The sequence below is a fragment of the Harpia harpyja genome, chromosome 1, assembly GCF_026419915.1.
Source record: "Harpia harpyja isolate bHarHar1 chromosome 1, bHarHar1 primary haplotype, whole genome shotgun sequence".
Lineage (NCBI taxonomy): Eukaryota > Metazoa > Chordata > Aves > Accipitriformes > Accipitridae > Harpia > Harpia harpyja.
In genome coordinates this window covers 108,526,881-108,551,136 of record NC_068940.1, presented here as the reverse complement: position 1 = coordinate 108,551,136, position 24,256 = coordinate 108,526,881, and the positions used below count along the sequence as shown (strand labels likewise).

Sequence of the window (24,256 nt, the reverse complement as noted above, 5' to 3'; positions counted from 1 at the left end):
TCCCTGGAAATTCCTGCTGCAAGCTTGAGGTGCTAAGTGTGGCAGGACTTAAAGAATGGGAATTTCTGCAGATGGGTCTTCCAGGTATGCTAGATAGGATAAAGGTATATAAAATGTCATGCTTCAAGTCCAAGGCCAGTGATATATCAGCTGACACAAGGGCTAGAAAGACCCCTTAGACCAGCTTCTCTGTGGCTTGTTGATACCAGATGACATGCAAGAAGTTGACGTTGGACTAGTTGGATCATTGGTAATACCTTATCTTTGTGCTTAAGTGTTCAGAGACAGGATTGTGCTTGTAACTGTTTTGCATTTTGAACAGTATGGAATTGCAGTTTTATGCCTTCAGATACTGAAAATAGCCCGGGTGTCCTGGTCCAAGAACTGCCCAAACTTGAGTGGACACATGGAAATGCTCTGAGGCTTCATCAGCATTCAGACCAACCTTAGGGACAGACTGAAATATGAATTCAGGTGGCGTTTCTTCCCTGCTCCCCACTTGATAGCGCTTGTAAGACAACTTCAGTTAATGTTGTGGTTTTGCCAGTATTTTTAGTTTGACTGGGAGGTGTGCTTATCTCTCTCACTTTGGTTTGTCAGGGACATTGACAGAAAATAGAGCTTTTTGTTGGTTTTATGAATGTGCTTCCACTCTTATCAATGAAAAGGGAAAAGCTCAGGTTTTTGTTAGCTTTTTATATCCAGCATCAAATTTTTAGCACAGTATTGCAGTCAAACAGAATATGTTAATTATTCTAAAGAGCTGTTTGATTTCAGTTCATGGCATGTTAGGTAAACATGGCAAGTAGTTCAGGTTGTTCTAGATGAAAAACTTCTGATTTAGGATTTCCCTTCCTGGATACAAAAATAAAGTCTTAACAAATCAACCTAGGTTTACAAGATGCAGGCAAAGAGGACATCTGGTTTATACCTCAATTCTTGGTACCAAGTAAAAATATACACATTGATTGAGTTGCATTTGGTGCCAAATGAAATGCTTAGCTATTCTGTATTTGGGTCAAGCAGGAGACATTTTATTTAGCCTTTTCTGGAGAGAAGAAAGCAGATAAGGATTGTATTTCTGCTTAAACTGAGATTTGTTATATTTGTAGATACTTTTGCCTTAAGAGCCTTAAACAAAAAGGCTTTATTTGATGGTGATTTTTATGATGAAGCAGCTCCTTCTGGATGGTGATGGGTGAGCAAGGAAGAGCTTGTGCCTCTGCAGCATTTCTGGCAAAAACAGTATTTAACATGGTCTGGTTTTGTTTCTAAGGTTGTTTACGTTTAAGAGGGAGAGTAAAGATGGTCATTGCCTTATTGCTTAATCTATTTCTCTTAATGGATTTTCAGTTGATGACTCTAATCCCTATGAGAATTATGGAGCTGTTTCATTGAATGATGTTTTAGTTCAGCTTAGCCTGCTGAATATCCCTTGCTGGGGATATGGAAGATGAGTGCCTGGCCTCGTTCACAAGCACGTTCAAATGCAGCTGCACGTCCCCTTCCATTTTGAAGCACGTAAATGAGCCAACCTGGATCAGTGACTAGGGGCAAAGCAGGTGAAATACAGACCCCATAAAATAGGAGCTCATACCGTATCAAGTGGGATAGGTAGGAGATGAGAGGATTTAAGTGATCTAGTCGCAAGTACCCACTGAAATGCTCATTTAACTAGTCAATAAAGGGGAGAAAGGAAAACAAGGTGTAACATTCTTAAAAATCTTCCAGATGCACAATATGTAGTTACTGCTTTCCTTTATCTTCACTTTAGCTTTTGCTTACCACAGTACCAGAAAATAGAAATACTTGCTTTTGGCCTTTTGAGATGAGCCTAAAATATGTTATACTGAGGTCTTCACCTGTTCGTTTTGTCGTGGAGAATGAATTTTTGGGAATGTTTAGTCTTGAATAAGTTGCTGCATGATATTTGAGAAATACATGCACATAGGCTTTTATCCTGAGTTCCATGATTTGTAAAACAATGCAGTAACATGGTTTAACTTTAAAAAGATGCTCATGGGTATGTTTCTATGAGTACTTTTTTCCTAATTTTACTACTTCAGGGAGGGAAACACTAACAGTAAAGCTTTTCAGATTTAGTGCCTTTTTTTTCACACACAGTCACAGCTTTCATGAGAGAGCTGTTACAGCAAAACTGATGGTGAAGGGATCTGAAAGACTGAAGGTCTGTGTTCGCTCTCCTCTTGGGTTCCAGCTCAATGTCACCTCGCACGAGCTGTAACCCTGATGGTTTTGTTTCTGTACTTGTAGAGGAGGAGCAATAATGCTACTGTTGTAAGGATTTTGTAGATGTCATAAGGATGCTTTTGTGTGGCTTTCCTTCACCAAATGGAGTTCTAGGAATTCAAAAGGAAGAGAGAACAAACTAGAAAAAAATATATCAGTTTATAAATCCATTACGCGCTTGCATTCTGAATATGATGTGTAAACCTGCATGTTGTCCTCTGCCTCAAAAAGGTTGTAATAGAATTAGAGGTATGATAAATAAAGGCATCATATTAGAGGAGTTCATATGGGAATGGCCGAATAAACTAAGACTTTAGCCTGGAAGAGAAAGGACTTGGAGAGGGAGATGGTTGTGATTACTGTCTATAAAGTCATCAATGACATGAAAGTTGTGAACAAGAGAAGACTGTTAATTTCTCCAGTATAAGAATATGGGGCATCAAACAAAAATAGCAGCAGCAGATGAAAGCAAATGATGCTGGGTAACTTGAAAGCAATTTATAGCGAAGCTGTAAAATATCTTGTGCCAGGAATTTGTGAATTGTGATATTTTATTATATTTTATTTTTTACCATGAGGCTAATCAAATATTGGAGGAGAAGCCCCAAGAGGTGGAGTCTCCATCCTTGGAAATGCTCAGAATATGACTGAAAAAACCCCAAGCAATCTGGTATAATTTGAGGGGGGGGATTGGGCTAAATGACCTCCAGACATCCCTTCCAACCTACACTGTTCTGCTAATCTAATGTTAAATGATTACATGGGCTAAAAAGCTAAAGTTGGACAGCAGGTAGTCTCTAGACTGCAAGTCACAGGATGGTGAGAGAGATATTTTGGGGGGAGGAGAGTGGGGTGGGTTCTTTTCTCCTTATGGTTAGGAAAACTATATATAGTTATTCATAATCGGGACTTGGTTTCAAGAAGACATATGATTAATTGTGTACAATGTGGGCATCCTCCCCTATGTAGCTGTAATAGAGTCACTTAGACTGGAACAGAGCTCTGGAGGTCTCTGGTTTAACCCCCAACTCAGGACCATGTGTAAGTAGATCAGGTTGCTCCAGGGCCATGTGTGTCCCTTCCAGGTCTGAACGTCTCCAAGGATGGAGATCTCACAGTCTCTTTGGGCCTCTTCCAGTGTTTGACCTCCCTCACATTGAAGAAGTTTTCCCTTATATTTGGAAATTATGCTGGCGATGACTGTAAGCAGCCTTATCTGCTGGGACCTGCTTTCAGTGATGGGTTGGGCTGATGACCTCTGAGGTCCCTTCCAAGCCTTCATTGCTCTGTGATCCTATGTCGCTTGACCACTTTGGTACATCCATGCAGGCAGATTGCAGAATTCTCGTTATAACCCTGTGCAATAGGTATAATTGCATTTTGAGTAATGAGTTCAAGGTTAAAATCATGAAGCATTGTCTTAGCTTTCAATATGTGGGTTTGCAATCCTCCTTTTTATGTTAGGCTAGTACAGCTTGAAAGAGCAGTGTGGCAGTTCATGTCACCCTACCCTTCCTTACTGCATTATTCTGCTGCTTCATCCAGAAGTGTGAAGGTGAATGTCATGTCTGCTGTGGTTTCTTATTGCCCAGCTGTTCTGTTTTCAAACAGACTTCAGCAGCTTTTGCCCTCGCTTTGTTGCTGCTTTTGAGGAAGAGCCCCCCTTAGCATCTGCAAAACTCTGTCAAACCACTGAGTTTGGTTTGTCTTGTTCCTTGGTCTTTTTCAAAAGACGCCTGTTTCAGACAGCAGAGCTTCAAATCAACCAAACTCTCCATTCATCATAATTTTTTTTTTTTTCCCCATTCATTTGGAGGGAGGTTCTGTACATCCTTGTGATATGAAGGGGAAATGCTCTGTTCCTTAACCTCGTTCTAATGAGAGAAAGTCTCCCTAGAGGAAAGATAATCAGACAAAAGGCTTTGATGGCAGAATCTTGTGGTTTAGTGGATGACAGTCTTCTGTGGATGCAGTGGAATGGGCTGGGTCTGAATGACTAGCTGTAAGATGTGCTTGAAGGCTCCTTGGAAAGTTGTTCTCTTGAGCTGTGTTAGTGCTATATAGGAAACTTTGGAGAGAGACTCACCATTCAAACAGGGAAGGTTTTTTTTAAAGAAATATTACACAGTCTATTTAAACATTAACATTGAGCCTTGGAGGACAGCTTTGGTCTTTTATACAGTTGATAAGGTAGTTGTTCTACAGTCTGTTCTTTTTGGGGAAAAAAGATATTCTTAAAACCATTGCATCATCTACTTCAATTGCTTTGTATCCCATTACATTTCTTCTAATGGTAACTCACCTGCTGCTAGTAACCACCAAGAGAGTGGCAGCATGTAAGAGGTTAAGGATAAAATATGTTAAGAGTCTCCTCAGACACCAGGGTTCTTGTGTAAATAACTTGTTATGAGTGGCTGCTGATACCTAAAAATCAGGGTGAATTGCCTTTCAGGAGACTGTGCCTACTCCACAGCTGCGTGGATGGCCCCACATGCTTTATTTGCGTCACAGTATTTAAACTTGGCTGTTGGAGGCAGAATTATAAATTTCCTCATTAGTGTTTTTTTTTATGGCTCACTCTGCTTGTACGAGACAAACATAATGAGTTATGTTCTCCATAATTTTTAAGATCTGTAGGAAGAGCATTGTCCCTTTTATAACAAGAAGCTGAAGCTTTTTTTTTTTGAGTGTCAGTTTTGGCACAGATCATCTCATTTTTACTATTTATTCTGAAAAATCACCACTGTTTATTTGTTGGGAGTCTTGTTCCCTGACTTCGGTTTTATCTGAACACCATGTGGTCTTGTTTGCTGGGTCCTTCATCCAGCAATGGTAAATACCTGGTTTCTGGTGACAAATTTATTTTAAAAATACACTTTTTAACTTGTTGGCTGTAGTGTGCCTTTGCCAAACGTTGTTTCAGTGCTATGGCTTCCATGCGTGGCTGGGCTGGGCGTTACTACAGCTTAGGGACTGCCTTTGAGTAGGGTTTGGTTGACCAACCTAGCACCATGGCGGTGAGCGCTCTGGCAAGGCTGGTGCAGGGTCAGCAGGGCTGAAGTCTGGTTTCTACCACCGACAACTTGTGTAGGTCTTGGTTTGCTCAGCTCCATCCGCACAGGAACCTGGAAGAGGGGGCTTGTAGGCAGCTGATGCTGGGGGTGGTGTGGATGCAGCCTGGGAAGCACTGGGAGACGGGCCACTGAGCGTGGCCAATGCGGGGAGTCACCTGGGGCTTCAGCCAGCAAGGAGGTTCAAAGTATAGGGTGGTGGGTTTTTTTTTTTCAGTGAATTATAACATCAATGAATTTGAGCAGATTTTTGTATGAGAAGGCACTTGTTTGACACAAGGCTGCATCCGCCAGTGTCAAACTCCTCCTGCAGCAGCAGAGAGCAAAACCTTGTCAAGGAAAACATTGCATTTATCTTTGATATGCAGGATAGTCGTCTTTAGTGTTTTTCTCAGAACTGCCCTGTTTTGTCTAAAACCATATAGAGGCAGATAGGTACTATGAATACGAAGTAACTGAAGCATGGTGTCCATGTGAGAAGTGCCGGGCCACCCTGGGGGGTGCCTCTTCCACGAGCATGTCAGGAATCCTGACCATCCCACCTTCTGCCGGCTGGAGTGTGTCTGAAGGACTCTTGGTATTGCTGTTAAGGGAGACATAAGCACCACTTGTCAAGTTTGCTCTTTCATAATTGATGTCAGTAAAACCTCAGACAAAATTCTGGAGTTTGCGGTTTGTGGGTTTAGTTCTCATTGTGGAGTCATTTGTTTTCTCTGGTGCACTTAGATGTGAATAATTTCTTCCAGTGTCGCTCTTAAAAATTGTGAAGCAGTGGTGCTTCACAGTATTGTGAACTGACAAAGTTTGATTTCCACCATTAAAAGCATACTTAGTCAGTAATGAATAGTAAGCTGGGGGTGAGGATGGACGTACAAACCAGCACGGCACACAGCTTGCCGTTGCAGTGAGTAGCAGCAGGGAGAAAGTACCTGATTGCAGGGTTATGCCTTTGAGTTTATTGGTGGAAGATGCCGGATTGGAATGTCCTTCCCTCTCTCCTTCAAGTCCCTGTCCCCCTTTCCCCTGGGAGTAATTCAGTTCTGGGTGCTGACTCAGCTGAGCCGGATTTTGTCCATCAGCGAACACCATGAGGAGCAGGAGCTGCGGCGGCTGAAGGAGGAGCCCTGCTCAGGGCAGAGCAGCAGCCCCTTCTAGAGCTCCCAACAAAATGTCTTTGAAATATCTTTCAGAGGTTTGTTGCCATGCTTGGAGGAACAAGCAAACTGAAAAGTCTCTTAAATAATTCTTGCAGACTAATGAACAAATTTGATTAAGATTTGGCAGCTTTTCCTAATATTCCCTGTAACTAGGAAATCTTCCCAGGCAGTTCTCGGCTCTGTGTAGGAGAGAGCGCCCTTGTAATTAAATGATGAATGAAAGCAAATGTACTGATGAGCATATTGGGTTGTTATTCAAACTGAGGCAGCACAAAACAAAACTATCCTTCTGTAATCCCTTGGGGTTGTCTATGGAGTTGTGTACCCTGGTATATCAGAGGCTGTGAGAGATGGAACCTGAATTATCGTCCTGTGGCCCCTGAAGCAGGAAAGTTCCCTACCCAGCTCTCCTGGGTTTTATCATCATCATCATTATTATTATTATTATTATTATTATTATTATTTATAGATGCAAGTTGCTTAACCTGTATGTGTGCTGTCCTGCAGTGTAGCTCCATCAGCTTGGTGATGCTACATTGCTGGTTTACATTTAAAAAAACCCAACAACAACCCTATTTGTTTTGTAGAACCTTAATGTACTCTCTGATAATTTTTTGTGTTGAAGTTATCCACTCTAAATTTCTTGTAAAGTAGCCCGTATTTGATTAAGTAACGTGAAATTCATGTTGTTGTTAGTTCAGAAGCATGGAAGCTGCTGGAATTTTAATCCTGAAACTTTGGAAGCTGAGGTTTTTTGAGGAGCCACATTAGGCTCCCTGAGCAGATGAATTCATGTTTCTGCGTGGATGCTGTGATACTGTCACCAGGCGAGAGGTTTAATGTTGCTGCTGAATTAGCTGAAATAATAATGACAGGCAGTACATGAAAGGTAACTTCCAATGGATGGAAAGTCACCTTGATCTCTGAGATATTTGAGACTGGGAGGATTCAAAATAAAGCCATCCCCAGGCGTGGGGTCCTGGGAGCAAAGAGCAGTGAATGGACAGAAGGTTGCTATTCAGAAACAGGAACCGTTGACAACAATTGCTCTTTCTCGTATTGCTGTAGATAAAACTGACAAGTTAAATGAGGAAGAATATAAAGGTTTATTGAAATGCAGTGGAGAAGACTAGTATAGAGGAGCCGATATAGATTAGCTACAAAACAATGAGCTTTCTAGGTGAACGTGAATGATTCTTAAGAATTTTGCATTAAAAACAGTATCCAGCCTGTACATTTTGGTGCTTGGTTTTTTCCACAAGTCTTTTTTGTATGCCTAGGATGCTAAACCAAGTGCTGCAAAACATTTAGTATGACTTGGAAGCTAAATTGCTAGGAACAGGCTAATGCAATGCAAGGAAAAAAAAAAAGGCTTCTAAACTTGTCCTGGAGTCAGAAAAATAAATAACAACAAAAAATCCTGCTGTTGAGCATCGCTGGGGCAGGTGGAAGGCAAAATTTTATTCTGTTTTGCTTGTTTCAACAGTGGTGTGTTTATCAGAATTGAACTGTCCTTTGAGATGCTCCCTTCAAGACTGACAAGCAAGAAAATGTGAAATATAAATAGTAATTTTCAAAAGATGGGGAAAACAACCTTTTTACTCTTGGAATTGTTACACTATTGTCTGGTGGGCCCTTAGCATGCGCCGCAGCATTACAATCTGTTGCGTTGTTATAAAAAGAAACATCCAACACAGATAATGCTTTATTTTAATCCCCAGATGACAAGGGAAGCGCATAAATTTGTGATGGGTTGTTTGCACCATATCCTTCATAAAATTCAAATGCCACAGGGATGGCAGCAGCAGACAGCTCATAGCAGTGCAGTTGTACAGCAACACCGCTGAGAATTAGTGTTTTAAAAGCTATTTATAGGGAAATTGCTTCTTGCACATCTCATGGTGCAAAGCAGCATGGCAGTTCTGCTGTAGGATTTATAAGGTTTAGGGAGAAAACTTGATGAAGCTGCTACTAAATTAATGTTTTGTTATATTGTTTGCTTTGGAGGGCAGTAGTTATCCTTTTGCTGGTGGCTAGACAACGCTTTAGAGACTGGTTTTTAAAAGGAGACGAGGAAGTGGTTATGGCTGCTCTGCTGCTGTTAGAAGTGTATAGTCACTGCCCCACTCAGCATAATAACCTTTGGTGGCAACGACACAAATTAACAATCACAGTGAAAAACTGGCAACCCTTGTAACTGAACCTAAGCTTTGTGCTGTGAAACACCGCGTACAGCAGCATGACACGATGGCTTCCACACTAACAAGGGTCGGGATGGTCCACGCATGTTAGAACGAGATCTCCATGTTCCTGCTTTCCTGCACAAACTTTCCCGTTAGCAGTCCGGCTCCCTTCGGCTGCCGGGAGTCCTCCCTGCTCGCGAAGAGCTGCAACATGTGGATGTGGGCAGAAGAAAGGTCAAGAAGAAACAGCCGTAACAATAGGGATAGCTTGAAAACAGTGTCCTACTTCAGGATAAGTCATAGTGTAAAACCTGGAAGAGGTCAGAACTTCACCATTAACATTCCAACAATTTATTTTAATAACTTGAAAGATGGGAAGGTTTGCTATTTTAATTAAACAAGAGGTTTCTTTCATCTGTCATCTGTCTTTTCCCACTGGAATAATATGAGAAATTGGATGCTAATGGCATCTGGATGAACCTGTCCTGTTACAGGGAAGATCTTTCTTCCTATAGGTACTCTGGTTTGGGGGAAATTTTCCAGAAAGAGCCAACCTGTAACTGTCTTAGTTCTGTCTCCTCCTGCTACTGTGTTGAATAATAGTCAACTAAAAAAAATTATATGTAAAAAAACCAACCAACCAACCAAACAAACAAAAAAACCCCCACAAACTTACAAAGTCTCCCTTCTTTTTTTTTTTTTTTCTTTTTTCTTTTTCTTCTTTCCCCCAGCAAAACCAGAAGAGACCAAACCAGCTGAAGCTGTGACAGGGAATGATATCACAGCACCTCCCAACAAAGAGCTTCCTCCCAGCCCTGAGAAGAAGGCAAAGGTAGGTGTCGTTCAGCGTCTTCGCTTCCATAGTTTTTATTTGCTGGCTTTTCTGCTTCTTAAGCTGTGGCAACACAAGTTCTGTTTTCTGAGCTGCCATTTGTGAACCATTTTACGGGAACAAAGACATCCAGTTATGAAGTTGAAAACAACTCAGCCTGTAGCAAATGTGACAAAGTGGATTTAATAAATATGTGGTAAGCTTTATTTAAATTAATTCTCTGGTTGGTATCGGTGGTGTGGAAGGAGTAAACATGTATCATAATGCTTCTGCTACACTGATACTCTCCTAGTTGTTTACAACACATTTATTTGCGTTACAATTAGCATTTAGAGATCCTGCTCAGGGTCTGATACTCTCTTATTTTAGGGCTGTTTATGAAACATGAGAGACACCTGCTTTCAGAAGCTTGCAGCATTCAGCAAAATCTAACCCTAAATTCTTAAGAGCAGGGGCAGGGGGTTCTTGGTCCCCTCGAAGGCAGCGGATGTATGACCACTAGAGTTGATCAGATGAGGATTTAGAGCTTGCAATCCATTGTGTGCATGTAATTGGAAAGCAATGTCCTGTGTATTGCATGTAGGACTAGATGCCAGGAACACCCAATTACTAATCCCAGCTTTACCAGCGATTCCTTCTGTTGCTTTAGATGTTGCTGGAATAAATCCTGTTCGCTTTGAATTGAATGGCAAAACTCCACTGGGCTCCAAAAGCAGCCCTCTTCTGCTGCTTCATTTTGGTCTTTTTGTTATGCTCAGAAAACAGAAAGCTAATTATTTTTTGTTTGTTTGTTTCATTTAAAATATCACTTTTATGTTCTTGCAGCTCAATGTTTTGGTTTACAATGCGCTATTTTTTGTTGTATTTTTTTGTTTTTATACTGGATTTTGCTTTTTGAAAAAAAATAAAGCCTGCTGCATCCACATCATCTACAAAGCCTGCAGCAACGAAAGCCAGGCCCCTGTCCGCTACCAGCCCCAAGCGGCCAGCCTCTGCCACACCTGGCCCAAACAAAAAACCCACGAGCCCTACTGCAGGTCCTACTTCAGCCACTACTACTAAACGCCCAGCCACCAGTACTACACGTCCCTCCACCTTAACTCCAAAAGAGACTAAACCAAAGGTAAGAATCAGTTTGCTTTTTGTGGGAGCTCCGAGAACTTATTTACATGTCAACTTACCAGCTGTCTTATCCAAGAGTCAAAACATAATTCTAGTGCTAATCATGGGAGGATAAGATCAGGAATGTGATTCACTGTGTTATAAGACCTGCACAGTTATTAGTATCAGCTTCCATTAACCCACTTATGGCATCAGGTCCCAAGCATTTAATTGTATCATCGCAGAGGAGAAAATTAAACTTGACTGTATTACTACAATTTTCCTAGTGAACTGTGATGAAGTATACAAGGTAATTCTTTATTTCTTTCTATTACTAAAGGAGGAGGGTTCTTTAAATATAAATACACTATGAACATAGGATAACTCTTAAATCCAGACAAGAGCATGGGAAAACTGAATGGAGAGCTTCGATATTAATATTGAGGGGAAGAAGATCAGTTGAACACTTCAGTATTTCCCACTAATAGTCTCTTTATGATGTCTGGTCATTATAAAAACTGTACAAAGATAACTGATCATACACTTATGTGCTTAGGAAATATTGGAGATTTGTAATTCTCTAGTAAGAGAAGATCTGTGGACAGTTCTTAGTGTTGCACCTTAAAGCTGAAGTAGGGTATCCACATGTAATGTTAAGAATGGGAAATGTCCCTTGAATCTTCCCTATGTTAACTTGTGATATTATATAGTAGAAGAATTCAAATTTGAAAGGGAAAGTTAAAATCTGTTTCAGAAGCTTTCAGTTGATGTTTAAATGCTAGCATTTCTCCTATACATTTAAGCTTAAATAACTGCATTTCAGTGTCTTTTAAAACCAGCTAAATAAAAATAGCAAAAAGAGTATGAAAGCACAGGTGTAAATCTGTACTTTTTTTCTGGGAACCAGTGTCTTCAGTTTTGCTTAAGTTTTTGCATGATTCTGAATCCCTTTTTGATGAAATCAAAACCTCATCTCATTTGTTTCCATACATTAAACTCAGTATTTTAATACTTAAGAGATCAGTCAGTTTACAAACAAGTGACTTACCAGGGACAGACATGAAATAGTTTTCCAAGAGAGGAATGAACCACGGACACCTAGTTCTTATGTCCACAGTGTTTTAATAAATGCTGCTATAGCTTAGGAAGCTTTTCTGTTCATGAAGGAAAGAAATCTCTCCCAGAAGTATTGCTAGTGGACTACTGTTCTCCATTTTGTGCAGAAATCAAAACCTCGTTCACATCTGTAAATGGCCTCCACACATTAGTGCTGAAACAGATCTGGATGAATTCTAATATTCAGCAGGGTCTGTGCTCTGTGTCCTGCACTGAATATAGTCAGTTGCTTCTGCATGCCTTAATTATATTTTTAATCTTCTGCATTATAATGTTTCAGTGGTGCCTAGCTTGTGTGTTTAAGAATTTAAACAATTTCCATTTATTCCAGGCTTTTGGTTGGCAAATGCTTTGAAGAGACTGTCAGTGAAATACTGGCTTTAATGTAGCCTGTTCATTTTTAGGTTGCAGATGCGAAGACCACAGATAAGCGGACCTCACTTTCAAAGGCTCCATCACCTGCCACTGCTAAAACTACTGTCAGGAGCAGCCCTGCTACTCCTAGGACAACGGCGGCATCGCCAGTCACTGCAGCTGCTGGTGCGAAAAATACTGCTACTTCTCCACCGAAGAGGCCAACATGTAAGTACTCTCTTGTTTTTCTTCAGGAGGTCTCTCTTTCTAACCAGCTGCAAGTTTCTGTTTGAGTAGCACCGTTGGTTCACACTATTGATGTCTTTCTCATGTATTCCAGTACGTTGACTGCTTTTTCCTGTGTTTAGGTCATCCTGTGGCCCCATCAGTTTATTAAAATTAGTCTCCTGGTAAACAAGCTTGTGCAGGTTCAAAAGAAGGAAATAACCCAAACCCTTGAAATGTAGCCATTTATGAGAAGTCACAGCTGCTGTTAACCAGCGCTTCTGAGAGGTGTAAACTGGCCTACCTGTCAGTCAGGATTTGATTTGAAGCTTAGTGATAGCTGAGCTCTCAACCCTTTTAATACAACACAAGATCCTGTGCCAAGGCACAGAGACCATAGGTCAGACTTTTTTCTCTCCAGGGCTTCCTCCTCCAAAAACAATCTGAGTGACCTTCAAGGCCAACTTGGATCAGCTCTGTGTGATTCAGGGTTAATACAATTACTGAACATGCTTGATGTAAGAAAAACGATGCTATTACCTCTGTATTTTGCTATAGTAACAGTTAGAATAAACACTAAAACCAATTTAAGACTTGGGAAATTCAAATCTCCAGAAGAGGGCTTGAAGCACTCACACTAGTGCATCTGAAAAACAAAAAAGGTTGAACAGAGGTGGAGGTTTTTTACTAGTGCAGGAAGAATTTGAAGCTGAAATGACAACAGCTTCATCAGAAAACTGTATCCCACTCCTACTGTTGCCAAAGAGGGAACTTCCCATGAGTTTAACACGGTCAGCATGAAACATGAGCAGCATATCAGCATCTTGAAAACAGTGTTTTCACTCATTTTAATGGAGCTTGAGAGATTTAACATCAGATACAGTTAAATATTCTCAAGTGTTTTCAGATGACTAGACCTCATTGGCAAAATTTGCTAATAAACATGTAAAACTAATAATACATATTGGTTGCTTTGTTCTATGAGTCCCAAAGCATGAGTTCATAACCCATCTTTCCCAAAAGAATAGTAATGTTTTAACTATGTTGAAATATATTGGACTAGATGTACATTCCATACTTTATGCTCTAGGGGAAAATACAATTAATCAAGTGTAGAGGAAGTGTTGCACTTTCCAAGAGCCGTGTATCTTAACTGATCCTGTGGACATCCTTGTAAAAATCATTTTGGGTGGTCTTTTATGCAAACTGTAGCCCAGTTTTAACTCATTTGTTTTAATGAGTTCAGTTAATTTCTCCTTCCAAAATTGAGACACAAACAAAGAAGCGTTTTCTGATGACATTTGAAAAGAGATGGAGTCAACGATGCAGAGATGCAGGAAGGTTGTTCCAAGTGGCAAGATGTACAGAGGAAGAGGCTTCTGCACCAGCGAGGGTGGTGGGACATTGCCAAAGTACAGTGAGAACTGGGTGGGCGAGGGAGAGATGAGGTCAGCTGGAGAAACTCCATCAGGAGTTAAAGCTGTTTTGTCTGGATCTGGAAATACACAGAGGAGTCATGAATAGTAAAAGAAGGGAGTCCTGTTTTGGAAGAGCAGAAAGCAAGGGTGTGATGGAGGATGAACAATGTTGTGGGGCCTGAAGGGGAACCGCAACAAGCCAAACACTAACAATGTGGTTTAGTTAGAGCATGTGCAACTTCAGCTAGATCCGTAGATGTGGGTGATGGAGGACCTGGATCTCTTCTGATCGCAGTTCAGTTTCTCATTACCCAGCATTAAGCCAGATAATAAGTTTCTGGCTACAGATGATATTTCAGAAGGACATCTGCTCTTGCTTTTCACGTGTCAAAAGATAGACACTCACTTCCTTATGGTTTGCTCAAGTGTTCAGTCATTCTCGGTGTTTAAAAATGCGTGTATAGTGGCTTGTTTTGAAATTATATGGTTTCACTTTTTCAGGTATTAAATGTCAGTCACTTTTCTCTACTAAATGAGAGCCATGGGTTATGTGGTGCTTGATTTTTTTCCCCCTCCCTGTGAAAATGACTTATGTTTGTACAAGAGCAGCCCTCTGTCTTTCAGATCAGAAAAAGATCGAAGTCTTGGACTGTCATTATAGACCATTTTCCCAGTAGCTTTGTCATTCTCCAGGTTTTCAATATTGCATGCTAATAACATAGACAAAAGTGTCCCAGCGTTTGGCTCCCCGCTAACATGAGTAGAAATAACATCTCTTTATATATAAAAGTAACATATTAGTCCTCTTGCCTTTATAGAAAACTAAGTGTGTTCTGTCCATACAGTTTTCAGAATTAAAGTTGTGGTCTCAAGGAATGAGATTAGGTTGGTTTGACAGAACCTTTTTTTGAAGTGTTTGGTATTAATTATATATCTGTCTTTTAGGCCTTATTAAATTATCCAAATGTGTTTCATCTCATTAGCTAGTATCTTATCTGTGGTGTTTAACTGAATGCTTTTAGCAAAGTCTGGATGTAGTGATCCAGACTGACTTGGCCTATAGTTATGTGCCTCTTTTGCTTGCTCTTTTCTATATATGCATTCCATGAAGTACCCTGCCAGCTACTTGAGTTTTTCTAAAAATCTAAGACTGTTAATGGAAGTTAAATATTAGAAGATAGGGCTTTTTATAATTTCTAACTTCAATTTTTTTTCCATTTGGTGTTTGTTTTTAATGTTGCCTTCCTTTGGCTATTGAAATGAAGCAGATTTTAGCCAAAGTTGTCCATCATTGATAGTAAAAAGGCTAGAATTTTATTATCAAAGAGCTCTTTAAAAGAAGGTTCTGTTATATTTTTCAGTCTGTGATTTTTCCTTGATCAACTTTGTGTATGGTTTTATTCTGCTTTGAGAAATACCGATACATTCCTGGTTTAGACTGTCCTCTGTCTATGTGGAATGTAATCAGGTCATGATCACTGGTGTTTGCCCGAAGGCACAGTTCAGTTTAGTGATTGATTTTTGGTTTTATACAATTATAATAGGGACCAAAATATGTGCAATAACTTCTGTGCAAGAAAATTGGCATTGGTTAGAACTGATCTAGCAATAATACCAAGGTTATAGATGGACAAATGTGGTTTTGCTTTTGCTGTTCAGTAAAGAAAGGAGCTTTGGGGTTTTGGGGGGGTGGGGTTGGGTTTTGGTGGTTTTTTTTTTGTTTTGGTTTGGGTTTTTTTAGAAATTAAATTGGGATGGGATTAAAATAACGTTACTGAGTGCTGTCAGATTCAGAAAGTTATTTTAAGAAAAAACACAATGCAAACCATACCCCAGGTGTTATATCACTGAATGGTGAATTGATCCTTTTGCTGGAAAACATGAATGAGTTTTGCTGTTATGATGAGGACCATGTCAGCCAGGTGTTCAGATGGAGCAGTTAATTCTTGAGATGTTTTCTTTCAAGCAGCATGTTAGAAATGGGGACTGTGGGTAAAGAGGACCATCAGTATGTGAGGAGCTGCAGAGAGCCCCTGACATCCAGGGGAAGCTGTGACAGGATCCCAGGCTTCTCTTCTGTGCAGACTGGCTCCCGCTCTGAAATACTAATCTGTGTGCTTTGTTTTGGGCAGCTATCAAGACCGATGCAAAGCCTGCAGATGCCAAGAAGACCTCTGCAAAGTCACCATCAGGTAACTTTGTTCAGTTTCCATCTAAATCAAATCCTCCTTGTTCGGGGCTGTGTTTAATAAGTAGGCCATCTTTAGGTACATCTTTAGGACTTGGAAGAAGTTTGTATAAATGGCCTCTGACCCATCTTTTTTCCACCCTTCCCTTCAACTATCACTGTGATAATTGTAGCAGACTTGAGCCGCCCTAAGAGTGCTACTGGAAATGCAGTAAAAAGTAGTGCTACCACTCCTTCTACCACCGCCTCCAGTGCGCCTACTGTACCTGGAGTAGCCACCAGTCGTCCCAAACCCAAGCCTGCTGCAACCAAACCCACCGCAACCTCAACCACAACAGCAGATGCTAAAAAAACAACTGCTAAGACTCCGACTAAACCCAGCACTGTTTCCAAGCCACCTCGCCCGACCAGCAGCGTTTCTGCTCCAGATCTGAAAAATGTACGTTCCAAAATTGGATCAACAGATAATATTAAACATCAGCCTGGTGGAGGAAAGGTAAGTTTCTTCAAACTTGATAGCAATATGCACATTGGAACAGTAGCTCTTAAGAATTATGGGTGATTTTGCTCTTTGCTGATTTTGGTGGCTGTATCCTCACTGCTCTTCTCATTTATGCTCTGCAGAGCTCCTCTTTGGGTTCTTGGTTTATGCACAAGGCATTAACAAGGCAGTGATAGTAGTGTACAGAAGGAATCCGCCTTAAGAGCCTTCATGGTGTTTGCTGGTATACGTACAGGAATTCAAAACTCCGTGGTTCTGTTTTTCTGTCGTACATCCTGACGTAGAAACTAGTTGGTATTGAAAGCTCAAAACCTTGTCTATATTCCAAAACTTTGCCTTTGAATAGAGGAATTGAGTCTGCTGAATGGTACAGAAGGTCGAATAACGCACTACGATGCAGGAAATCTGGATTCAGGAGCAAGTTCCACAGCACCTTTCCCAGGTCTAGGAACGGGGACTCTGTTCAACTTGTCAGGCCTAAAGCTGAAATGAAATGGGTTTACATACGCTGCTCTTTGCCACAAGAGAAGAGGGTAGTGTTGAATGAGCTGTAGGGAAAAGCGTGTACATAGATATAACTTGAGGCTCTCAATCAGTAACGGTTTTAAATTACACTTTCACTGTGAATATCTACCATGTAAATGATAAAGGTTTAGGGATATACCTGTAGCCCTCTTCTGAGGGTTTAAATAATTTTATAGATATGCATAATCATAAAACCTTTATTGGATATTGTACAACAGATACACCCATCTTTGCCTGACCAAATGTGTTAGCAGCTTGCCTGTAGTCAGAGGGCTTTAATTTCCACAAAGTGGAACAGATTTGCCCACTTACCTTTGCTGCAGGTCTGCGGTAATGAATAATTTGGCATACAACTTTAATCTGTTGCCAAGAGAGCATGTTTCATGCTGGGAGCCTTAATCTCCTCTCAGGCACATTAAAGTCAAGGGCTTACTTGGGCTGTGGTGTTGTATGTCACAGACAGCATCGATACAGCATGGATTTATTCTTCAGTTAAGAGTGTCTTAGTTGTACAATATCTTAGTACAGTCCTCAGAGCTTAGACACCTAGAGGACAGAAACTCCCACTCCCCAAAACAGAGTTTCTGGAAATGACAAATCAAGTCTGCTGAAAAACTTTGAGACAAGCAGGAGGGTGACCCTTTCGTATGCTGTGTATTGTAGCTTGAAATCAAATAGAAGCTCAGAAAGCCTCCTGCCATCTAGTCAAAAAGAACACATAAGATTGTTCAGTTATTTTAAACTGTGCTAGAGTTCTGAGCATTGCATAGCTTTTTAGCTTAGAGGGTTATTGTGTCAGTTTAAGGGAATTTATTTTTACATTTAGTTGTACTGTCCTTTATTTTCTAAATATTTTCATGGAATTGTTAAATCCTACAATTGTACTTTTAAGAAGACTGTCCTTTTCGTAGTCTTATTTATGCTGAGATGTTTTTAGAATCTGAGAATGTTGAATGTTGTAGGAGTGCTGGTTTTTTGTCGTTTTGGTTTTTTTTTTTTTTTGCTGTTCTGTTGCTGGTAGGTTAGTAAAATACAGGATTTATGCTGAGCCCCCCAAAAGATGCAGGGTTTTGCTGCACTTATCTGGATCTAGATTAGCAGAAAAATGGATACTCTCAGGTAGTTGCTGAATTTTTCTAAAACCTGTGAATTTTCCTTTAATTCTCTGCTTAGCTGGATTAGCTAGGTCCACCTGCATTTGATTAGTTAAAACCTAATCAGCTGTTGATCTCAAAGCCCAAGTCAAATCATTGTGTGGGTGCAAAATCAGAAATGGAAGCACAGTGTATCTGTATCCAGCAGAGCTCTTGGAGCTCGAAGGCAAAGAAAATTAGCCAGTGGATGTGTTTGCCTCTAAGATCTGTATAATGTCCTCCATGTGAAGGACTGCGCTGCTATTGGGTTACTAAAAGATTGGGTTTAATTTTTTGGCAGAATGTAATGTACTGGGTTCACTTGGAGACCTGCCATCGTGACCGTTGGGGAAATGATGAGATACCGATGAAAGGCACCTACAAGCTTTTTAAGAAATGGAGAACTTAATTATTGCTTTATGACCCCAGGGTGCCTGTTTCATCCTGTGTCAGAGTGATGTTGCTTCCCCTCCACCCTCTTAGTTTTATCATTCCTGGGCATGGGATTATATTTTGTCTGAGGATTACAGCGTGTAAGAAGTTCTCCTGGGTTGTCCGTTCCACTGAGTTTATCTGGATAGCTTGTGTTCCGGTACTCTCCTGCCCACACTTTTGCTTTTGCTGGTTGAAATCATCCATTTGTCTCCATCTAGGGGAAAATAGAGAAAAAGCCAGAATCAGCTGCTGCTGCACGAAAGTCTGAACCTAATGCGGTCTCTAAAATGGCTACTACTAAAACAACTGTATCAAAAGAGGGTGCCCCAAAACAACCCAATGGGAAAGTGAGTTTATTTCAGACTTTTCTCTGTGGGAGATGAAGGAAAACATTTCCATTTTGAGTCACTTTCCCTTCTCTTCAACTCTTCTGCTGTCTCCTGTCAGTGTCACTGTTCCTTGCACAGACACTCTTCCAATTCTTTCTTGTAAACCCTGAGATGTTCTCAGTTAAACATGTTCAGAGATCGCTATTGTAGGTATCTTTTTCCATGCCTGCTGTAAATGTGTTTTCAGAGCAGAGTCCACCATTTTCACTTTTAGGTAGATAAGCTTAACTTTGAGTCAGAGGTTTCCCTTAAGACCGGTTCTTCATACACAGCACTACTTTGTAACTAGGAAGAGAGCACTTTAGTTCAGCCCTGCTTGTTTTAAGATTGCAGAATATTAAGGACTTTATCTTCCCTGCAATATTCCCAATCCAGTTGTATCAAAACTCTTTTAACTCCATGCAGTAGGCGGTCACCATTTGATGGGTTACTCTGAAGCTGTCGTGACATGGTATTTCAGCACGAGTGAATGGGCAGGGAGGTGGGAGTGCCTGCAGTGCTGGTTTAATTCAGATATTGTCAGGCAGAGCCTGCTAATGAATGGATGGGATTTGTACCTCTAGAGAAGTCAGTAAACCACTATACACTTCCATGGCACGAGTACATTTTTCAGAGCTGCTGTTGCACTGAATCCAGTCTTTCTGAACTGGCTAAGGAGCTTTTGGAAACCTGCTAAAGTGAGAATGTTCTGGTGATTCCTTTTGTGCTTCAAATATATCACCTCTTTCTAGAAAGTAGGATACAGCTTCTGCCATGTTTTGTGCTGTGTTAACTCCCAGACTAAACACGTGTCATAACTAACCTTTGTAAACACGAGCCTGTTACTCTAACTCAGTTACTACCTTTGTGAGTAAAAGCTCTCTTAGCATACTCCTTTTGTATTTTGAAAAAGTCCAAGTCATTTCAGTTTAAAAGAGAAACAATTTAATTAACATAAGACTCGTCTGATAAAATTTAGCTGAAGGTTTGACAGCCTTCATCAGAAGAATTGTTTCTCAGACCAGGCTTTACTGCCCAGAGGTTTTGAAAGACATTACCCAGGACTGGAGCCAATCCAGGCAAATGGAAATAAAAGTGCAGACACTGAGCAGTTCATAGCGTTGTTGGAAGTGGTGGCCCCATGGCTCCGATCTATGGAGGAACGAGGCAGCTGAGCTGGCTCTTTCTGCTCTGGGGAAGCTCTCACCAGAGAGTTCCCGGGAAGCTTCACGGGGAACATAGACGAACCCAGCCCTTCTGGCAGGCAGGCGCCCGCCCGGTGATGCTAACCCGTAGAGTATATGGAGAAGCGGTCTTCATGGTAGCGCTTACGCTCTCGCACTAACACTGTCTGTGCAGCCTTTTGTTTTGTTCACTTTTTTCTCACTCTCCTCTTCAGTTGCTTTCACACCTAATACTAAAGTTGGATTGAGTTTAACACAACTCCTTGTTTATCCACCATGTTAGAGCATCCACTCCAGCCTGCCATATGACAACTCTAACCAGTCCTCTTCCCTTGTGTTGTTTTCCATTCTGTAACATTCCAGGTCCAGATAGTCTCCAAAAAAGCGAACTACAGCCATGTTCAGTCCAAGTGTGGTTCCAAGGACAATATTAAGCATGTCCCTGGAGGTGGGAATGTAAGTATGGGCTCTGGGCAAGCTGTCTTTCTACTAACTCCTTCTCTTGTACTATGTTTTTATATGTCAGTCTTAAGAATGCTCTGTTTCAGGCAGAAAGGTGTGGCAGAGTTTCAGGGCTTCTGGAAATAATGTAGGCTAGAGAATTCCCCCCCCCCCCCCATGGGATGCTAGGTTGAATGTGTATGTTTTGTTTCATAGTACTACAAATACACCTGACCTATTTCTTGCATGATTTACGTGGTATTCATGACCAAATGTAGGATGTACACATCACTGACCCCAGGAGTTAGCTCACCGTGGATTCCTTCTGCAGTCAGTGGAGGCACCTCATCAGCCCTCTGACCTGTTTTAGATGTCTGATTTTTCAGATGAAATGAGTTGTGGCCTAGAAGTGCCTGTTACTCTTCATTGGCTAATAGAGTGAGCCTGAGTCAGAGTAATTTCACTTGTTTCACATCAAGGGAGACTTTGAAAAAGGAGGAGGAAAAGACTCTGGGACTTAATATTTGAGCTGCGATTAATTTCTAAATTTAAAGGCTACTGGTATCTCTGGCAGCAGAGTTGAGCTTATTAAAATAGAAGGCTAATCTTGTAATGTCTGTGTACTTGGTTTGGAGTATTATATCCTGAAAGTGTCTGGCAAAAAAACCTAGGTTAACTATCCAGATACGAAAGCTTTTGAAAACATGACTATAGTTTGGCAGCCTTGTTTCCTTGTGCGCAAATCTGTACTACCTTAACAAATCCACACTAGGGGGTTTGTACTAGGGATAGTTTGCAGAAGTACAAAGATTGGATGGTTTCAAAAAGGCACTGAATTACTTAAGTCTAAGGAGTTTTTTTCTACTGGTGTTTAAATATGCCGGGTTCCTGAGGAGTGACGTCCAGCTATCATGTCTTGTGATGCTTTCTCTGTGCCCAGTGCCTGAGAGCCAGCATCAATGAAACTCCCTGCAAATATTCAATTTCTGGGACCAGACTTACTGTTGCTGTATAGTCAGTGTGTTCTGTCTGATGTCTGGTTCAGCGAATACAAATGCTGCATGGGACCTGACTGGTGGAAACTGCTGTGGCAACTTTTCCTGGGAAATATACATGTATTTGTCTAGCTGGCTGAACCTCTACTCTACATGACCAATTCTTCTTTAAATCTTTGAGAGACAACCAAGTCTGGGTTCTTAACAAACGTGTTCCCTACAGGTTGGTTGCCAAGGTGGTAAGAGACAGATGTTGAATTCATACATGCAGTGTTCACTTAACTAAGCTTGACTTCCTGTTGGGAGTCGCTGGACATGCATCTCTGCTGCCCTCCTTGCCTTCCAGTTTGTGGATTCTCAACAGTGCTTGGATTTGCCATTCTCATTTGATATTTCTGTGACTTACCCAGTGTTTATAGGAGTGCATACATGTGTGTATGGAGCTTCCCATAGAAATGCTCATGCAGGAGAACTCTGCACCACAGAAGGAAAAGCTGATGTTGAGATCATCATGTCAATTAGGTGCCCTCATAATATTTTTTTAGCTATGCACGTTTCTGTTCCTACTGCATATTTCATCTGGTTTTGTCACCCAAGTTTGGAACAGACTGTTTATACATAATCAGTGTTTTGTGGCAGAAGTCCCTTTGGCTATACTGTTAAGGAGCAGCTGTTCTAAGTTAACTGTTCATGCGCTCAAAAGAGCTGTATTTTATAAGCCACTTTAATTTTGCTACTCATACTTTGTATAGCCTTTTAGTGGACAATGGGTCTCACACATACTTTTCCCTTTTTTGAGGCCAACAGAAATGTGATTTAAATGTGGGGGATATTTTTCTTGCTTGATTAACTACATTAGTGAACTATCCTTTCTTCTAATGAATCACCAAACCTGTCCTTTCCTCTTTACTGTCCTGTCCTGGGGACATTCCCAACTCCAGGGGACAAGTGTGTGCCTGCTTCCTTTTTCTCTTCTTCTACACTCTCCTTTTACCACTGAAATTTTCCTTCTTGCTCAACTGCTTAAGCTTTTTGCTTTGAGAATAGAGAATAAAGTGCTTATTATTTCCAGGTTCCAAATGCCCCCAAACCAGCTTCAGGCAGTTGTTCTCAGCCATCCAACGCCCCCAAACCCAACACAGGCAGTACCAGTGTGAGTAGACAAGATGCAGTGAGCAGTCTGGCTTCCTATGAAAGCATTTCCTTTTGTCCATTTTTATATCTGCTCACTCCCTTTGGGGCACTGTAATATTAGTGTCCTCTTCCAAGATGTTTTCTTGTTCAAATAGTTACAACGATCACTTCTGATAGAAGACTTCCCGATGTTTAATTCCTGAACCACACTGCTGATGGGAATGTCTGGAAAGTCCGTTGTTCTAGTCTGTGGCTTCAGTTAAAGCTTTTAGGAATCCTGTGGACAAAAGCTGTCGTTAGTATCAAATTATGATTCAGCTTTAGGGTTGCTCTGGTAGAAGTTATGGACATCCTACCTAAGTGAAGTGGTTCTTAGCTGGTACACTCTGTTCGGGTACCCATTTTGCCTTCTGTACACAGAGATAATTTCTTCTCCCCTCCAAGATACCCAAGCAGACATGTTCAAAAGCAGTAGACGTTGTTCCTACTCATGTTATATTTGCCATAAATATCTTGACACAAACATAGTTAGGTTTCCTGGGTAAAAGCTTTTGTTGTGCTTTACTATCTTGCCCCTCTCTTTTTAAAGAAAGCAACAGTAAAGAGGTAGATTTTAGAAAGTGTGGGTAGTGTACATGTTGCAGATTTAACAAGGTGATTTGGAATGTACGTATGTTTCTCTACCCTTTGGCTTGACCTGCTTAGGTGGATTGGGAAACGGTCAGAGATAGAAAATCTAAAAAGAGATGAGGATCACATTTCCCATCGGAGCCTCTGTATCAAGCTTTCAGATCTAAAATTCATTTCTGGCACGAGAGTCTGAGTATTTGACTCTATAAATGCAAGCCCAGGCCTTTAAATGTGTTTCCCATTGCAAGCTCAAAACAACTAACATTAGAAATCTTACAAGAAATAGACTTCCATTTAGGTATAATTGTTTGGATCCCCAGGTGAAATCATGAGGAGTCATAACTGGGTATGTCTACCCTAGCTGATAACAAACATTATTATTTTTAAATGCATTATGTGAAGTAAATTTAGTTTTATTCCAGTTCAAGCAAACAAGTACTCATTATGAAAGCTGTAGTAACTTAACTAGCAACCCCCAAGAAAATCAAATTCAGTAGCTGTGATCTCACCTTTTCAGAGTTTCTGGTGTCACTGACTCAGGGTATGTGAACATGGAACAGCGTAGCAGGAGGCTGAACTGTGCTGTTCTTCTAATTCTGAGCAAACAAGACATCAGGGCTTTGACTCATCCCTCTTCACAAGTACTAGGAGGATTCATGCTTCCTGAGAAAGATGCATTGCCAATTATCATGATAATTCTCAATAGGCTTTTAGAGTAGCTTCTAAGTGAACGAATTCTTGTCACATTCAAAAAGAAAGACTTTCATTTTCTCTGCGAGATGATCTATAGCAGAACTTTCTGTGCACGTAGGTGCCAGCTGGTGGTTGCTGACATGATTGGGAGAGGTGATCCTCTTAACATTCCTACCAAAAAACCCCGGATTTTTGCCATGTAAAGTTATATCAACTTAGTAGGGGGTTAGACGAGATGACCAGAAGTTCTTCCAGTGTAAGTTACCCTGTTTGTATGAAATGAAAGATCTCCAAGTAGTTAGACAAGAAGTTCATTCTGGA

General features: G+C 40.8%; 1 protein-coding gene across 10 annotated transcripts in view; it reads left to right on the top strand.

Moving 5' to 3' along the window:
• MAP4 (microtubule associated protein 4) overlaps positions 1 to 24,256 on the top strand; it is a 164,721-nt gene that overhangs the window by 128,281 nt on the left and 12,184 nt on the right. For 4 of the 10 annotated variants that reach the window (XM_052809343.1, XM_052809269.1, XM_052809295.1 and 1 more), the window contains 7 exons: positions 9,393 to 9,493; positions 10,404 to 10,616; positions 12,115 to 12,292; positions 15,840 to 15,899; positions 16,069 to 16,391; positions 18,709 to 18,837; positions 20,406 to 20,498. In XM_052809343.1, coding sequence (XP_052665303.1) covers positions 9,393 to 9,493; positions 10,404 to 10,616; positions 12,115 to 12,292; positions 15,840 to 15,899; positions 16,069 to 16,391; positions 18,709 to 18,837; positions 20,406 to 20,498 — 1,097 coding nt within the window. The remainder of the gene's footprint in view (positions 1 to 9,392; positions 9,494 to 10,403; positions 10,617 to 12,114; positions 12,293 to 15,839; positions 15,900 to 16,068; positions 16,392 to 18,708; positions 18,838 to 20,405; positions 20,499 to 24,256) is intronic. The other 6 variants (XM_052809352.1, XM_052809315.1, XM_052809325.1 and 3 more) reach the window with 4 other exon arrangements.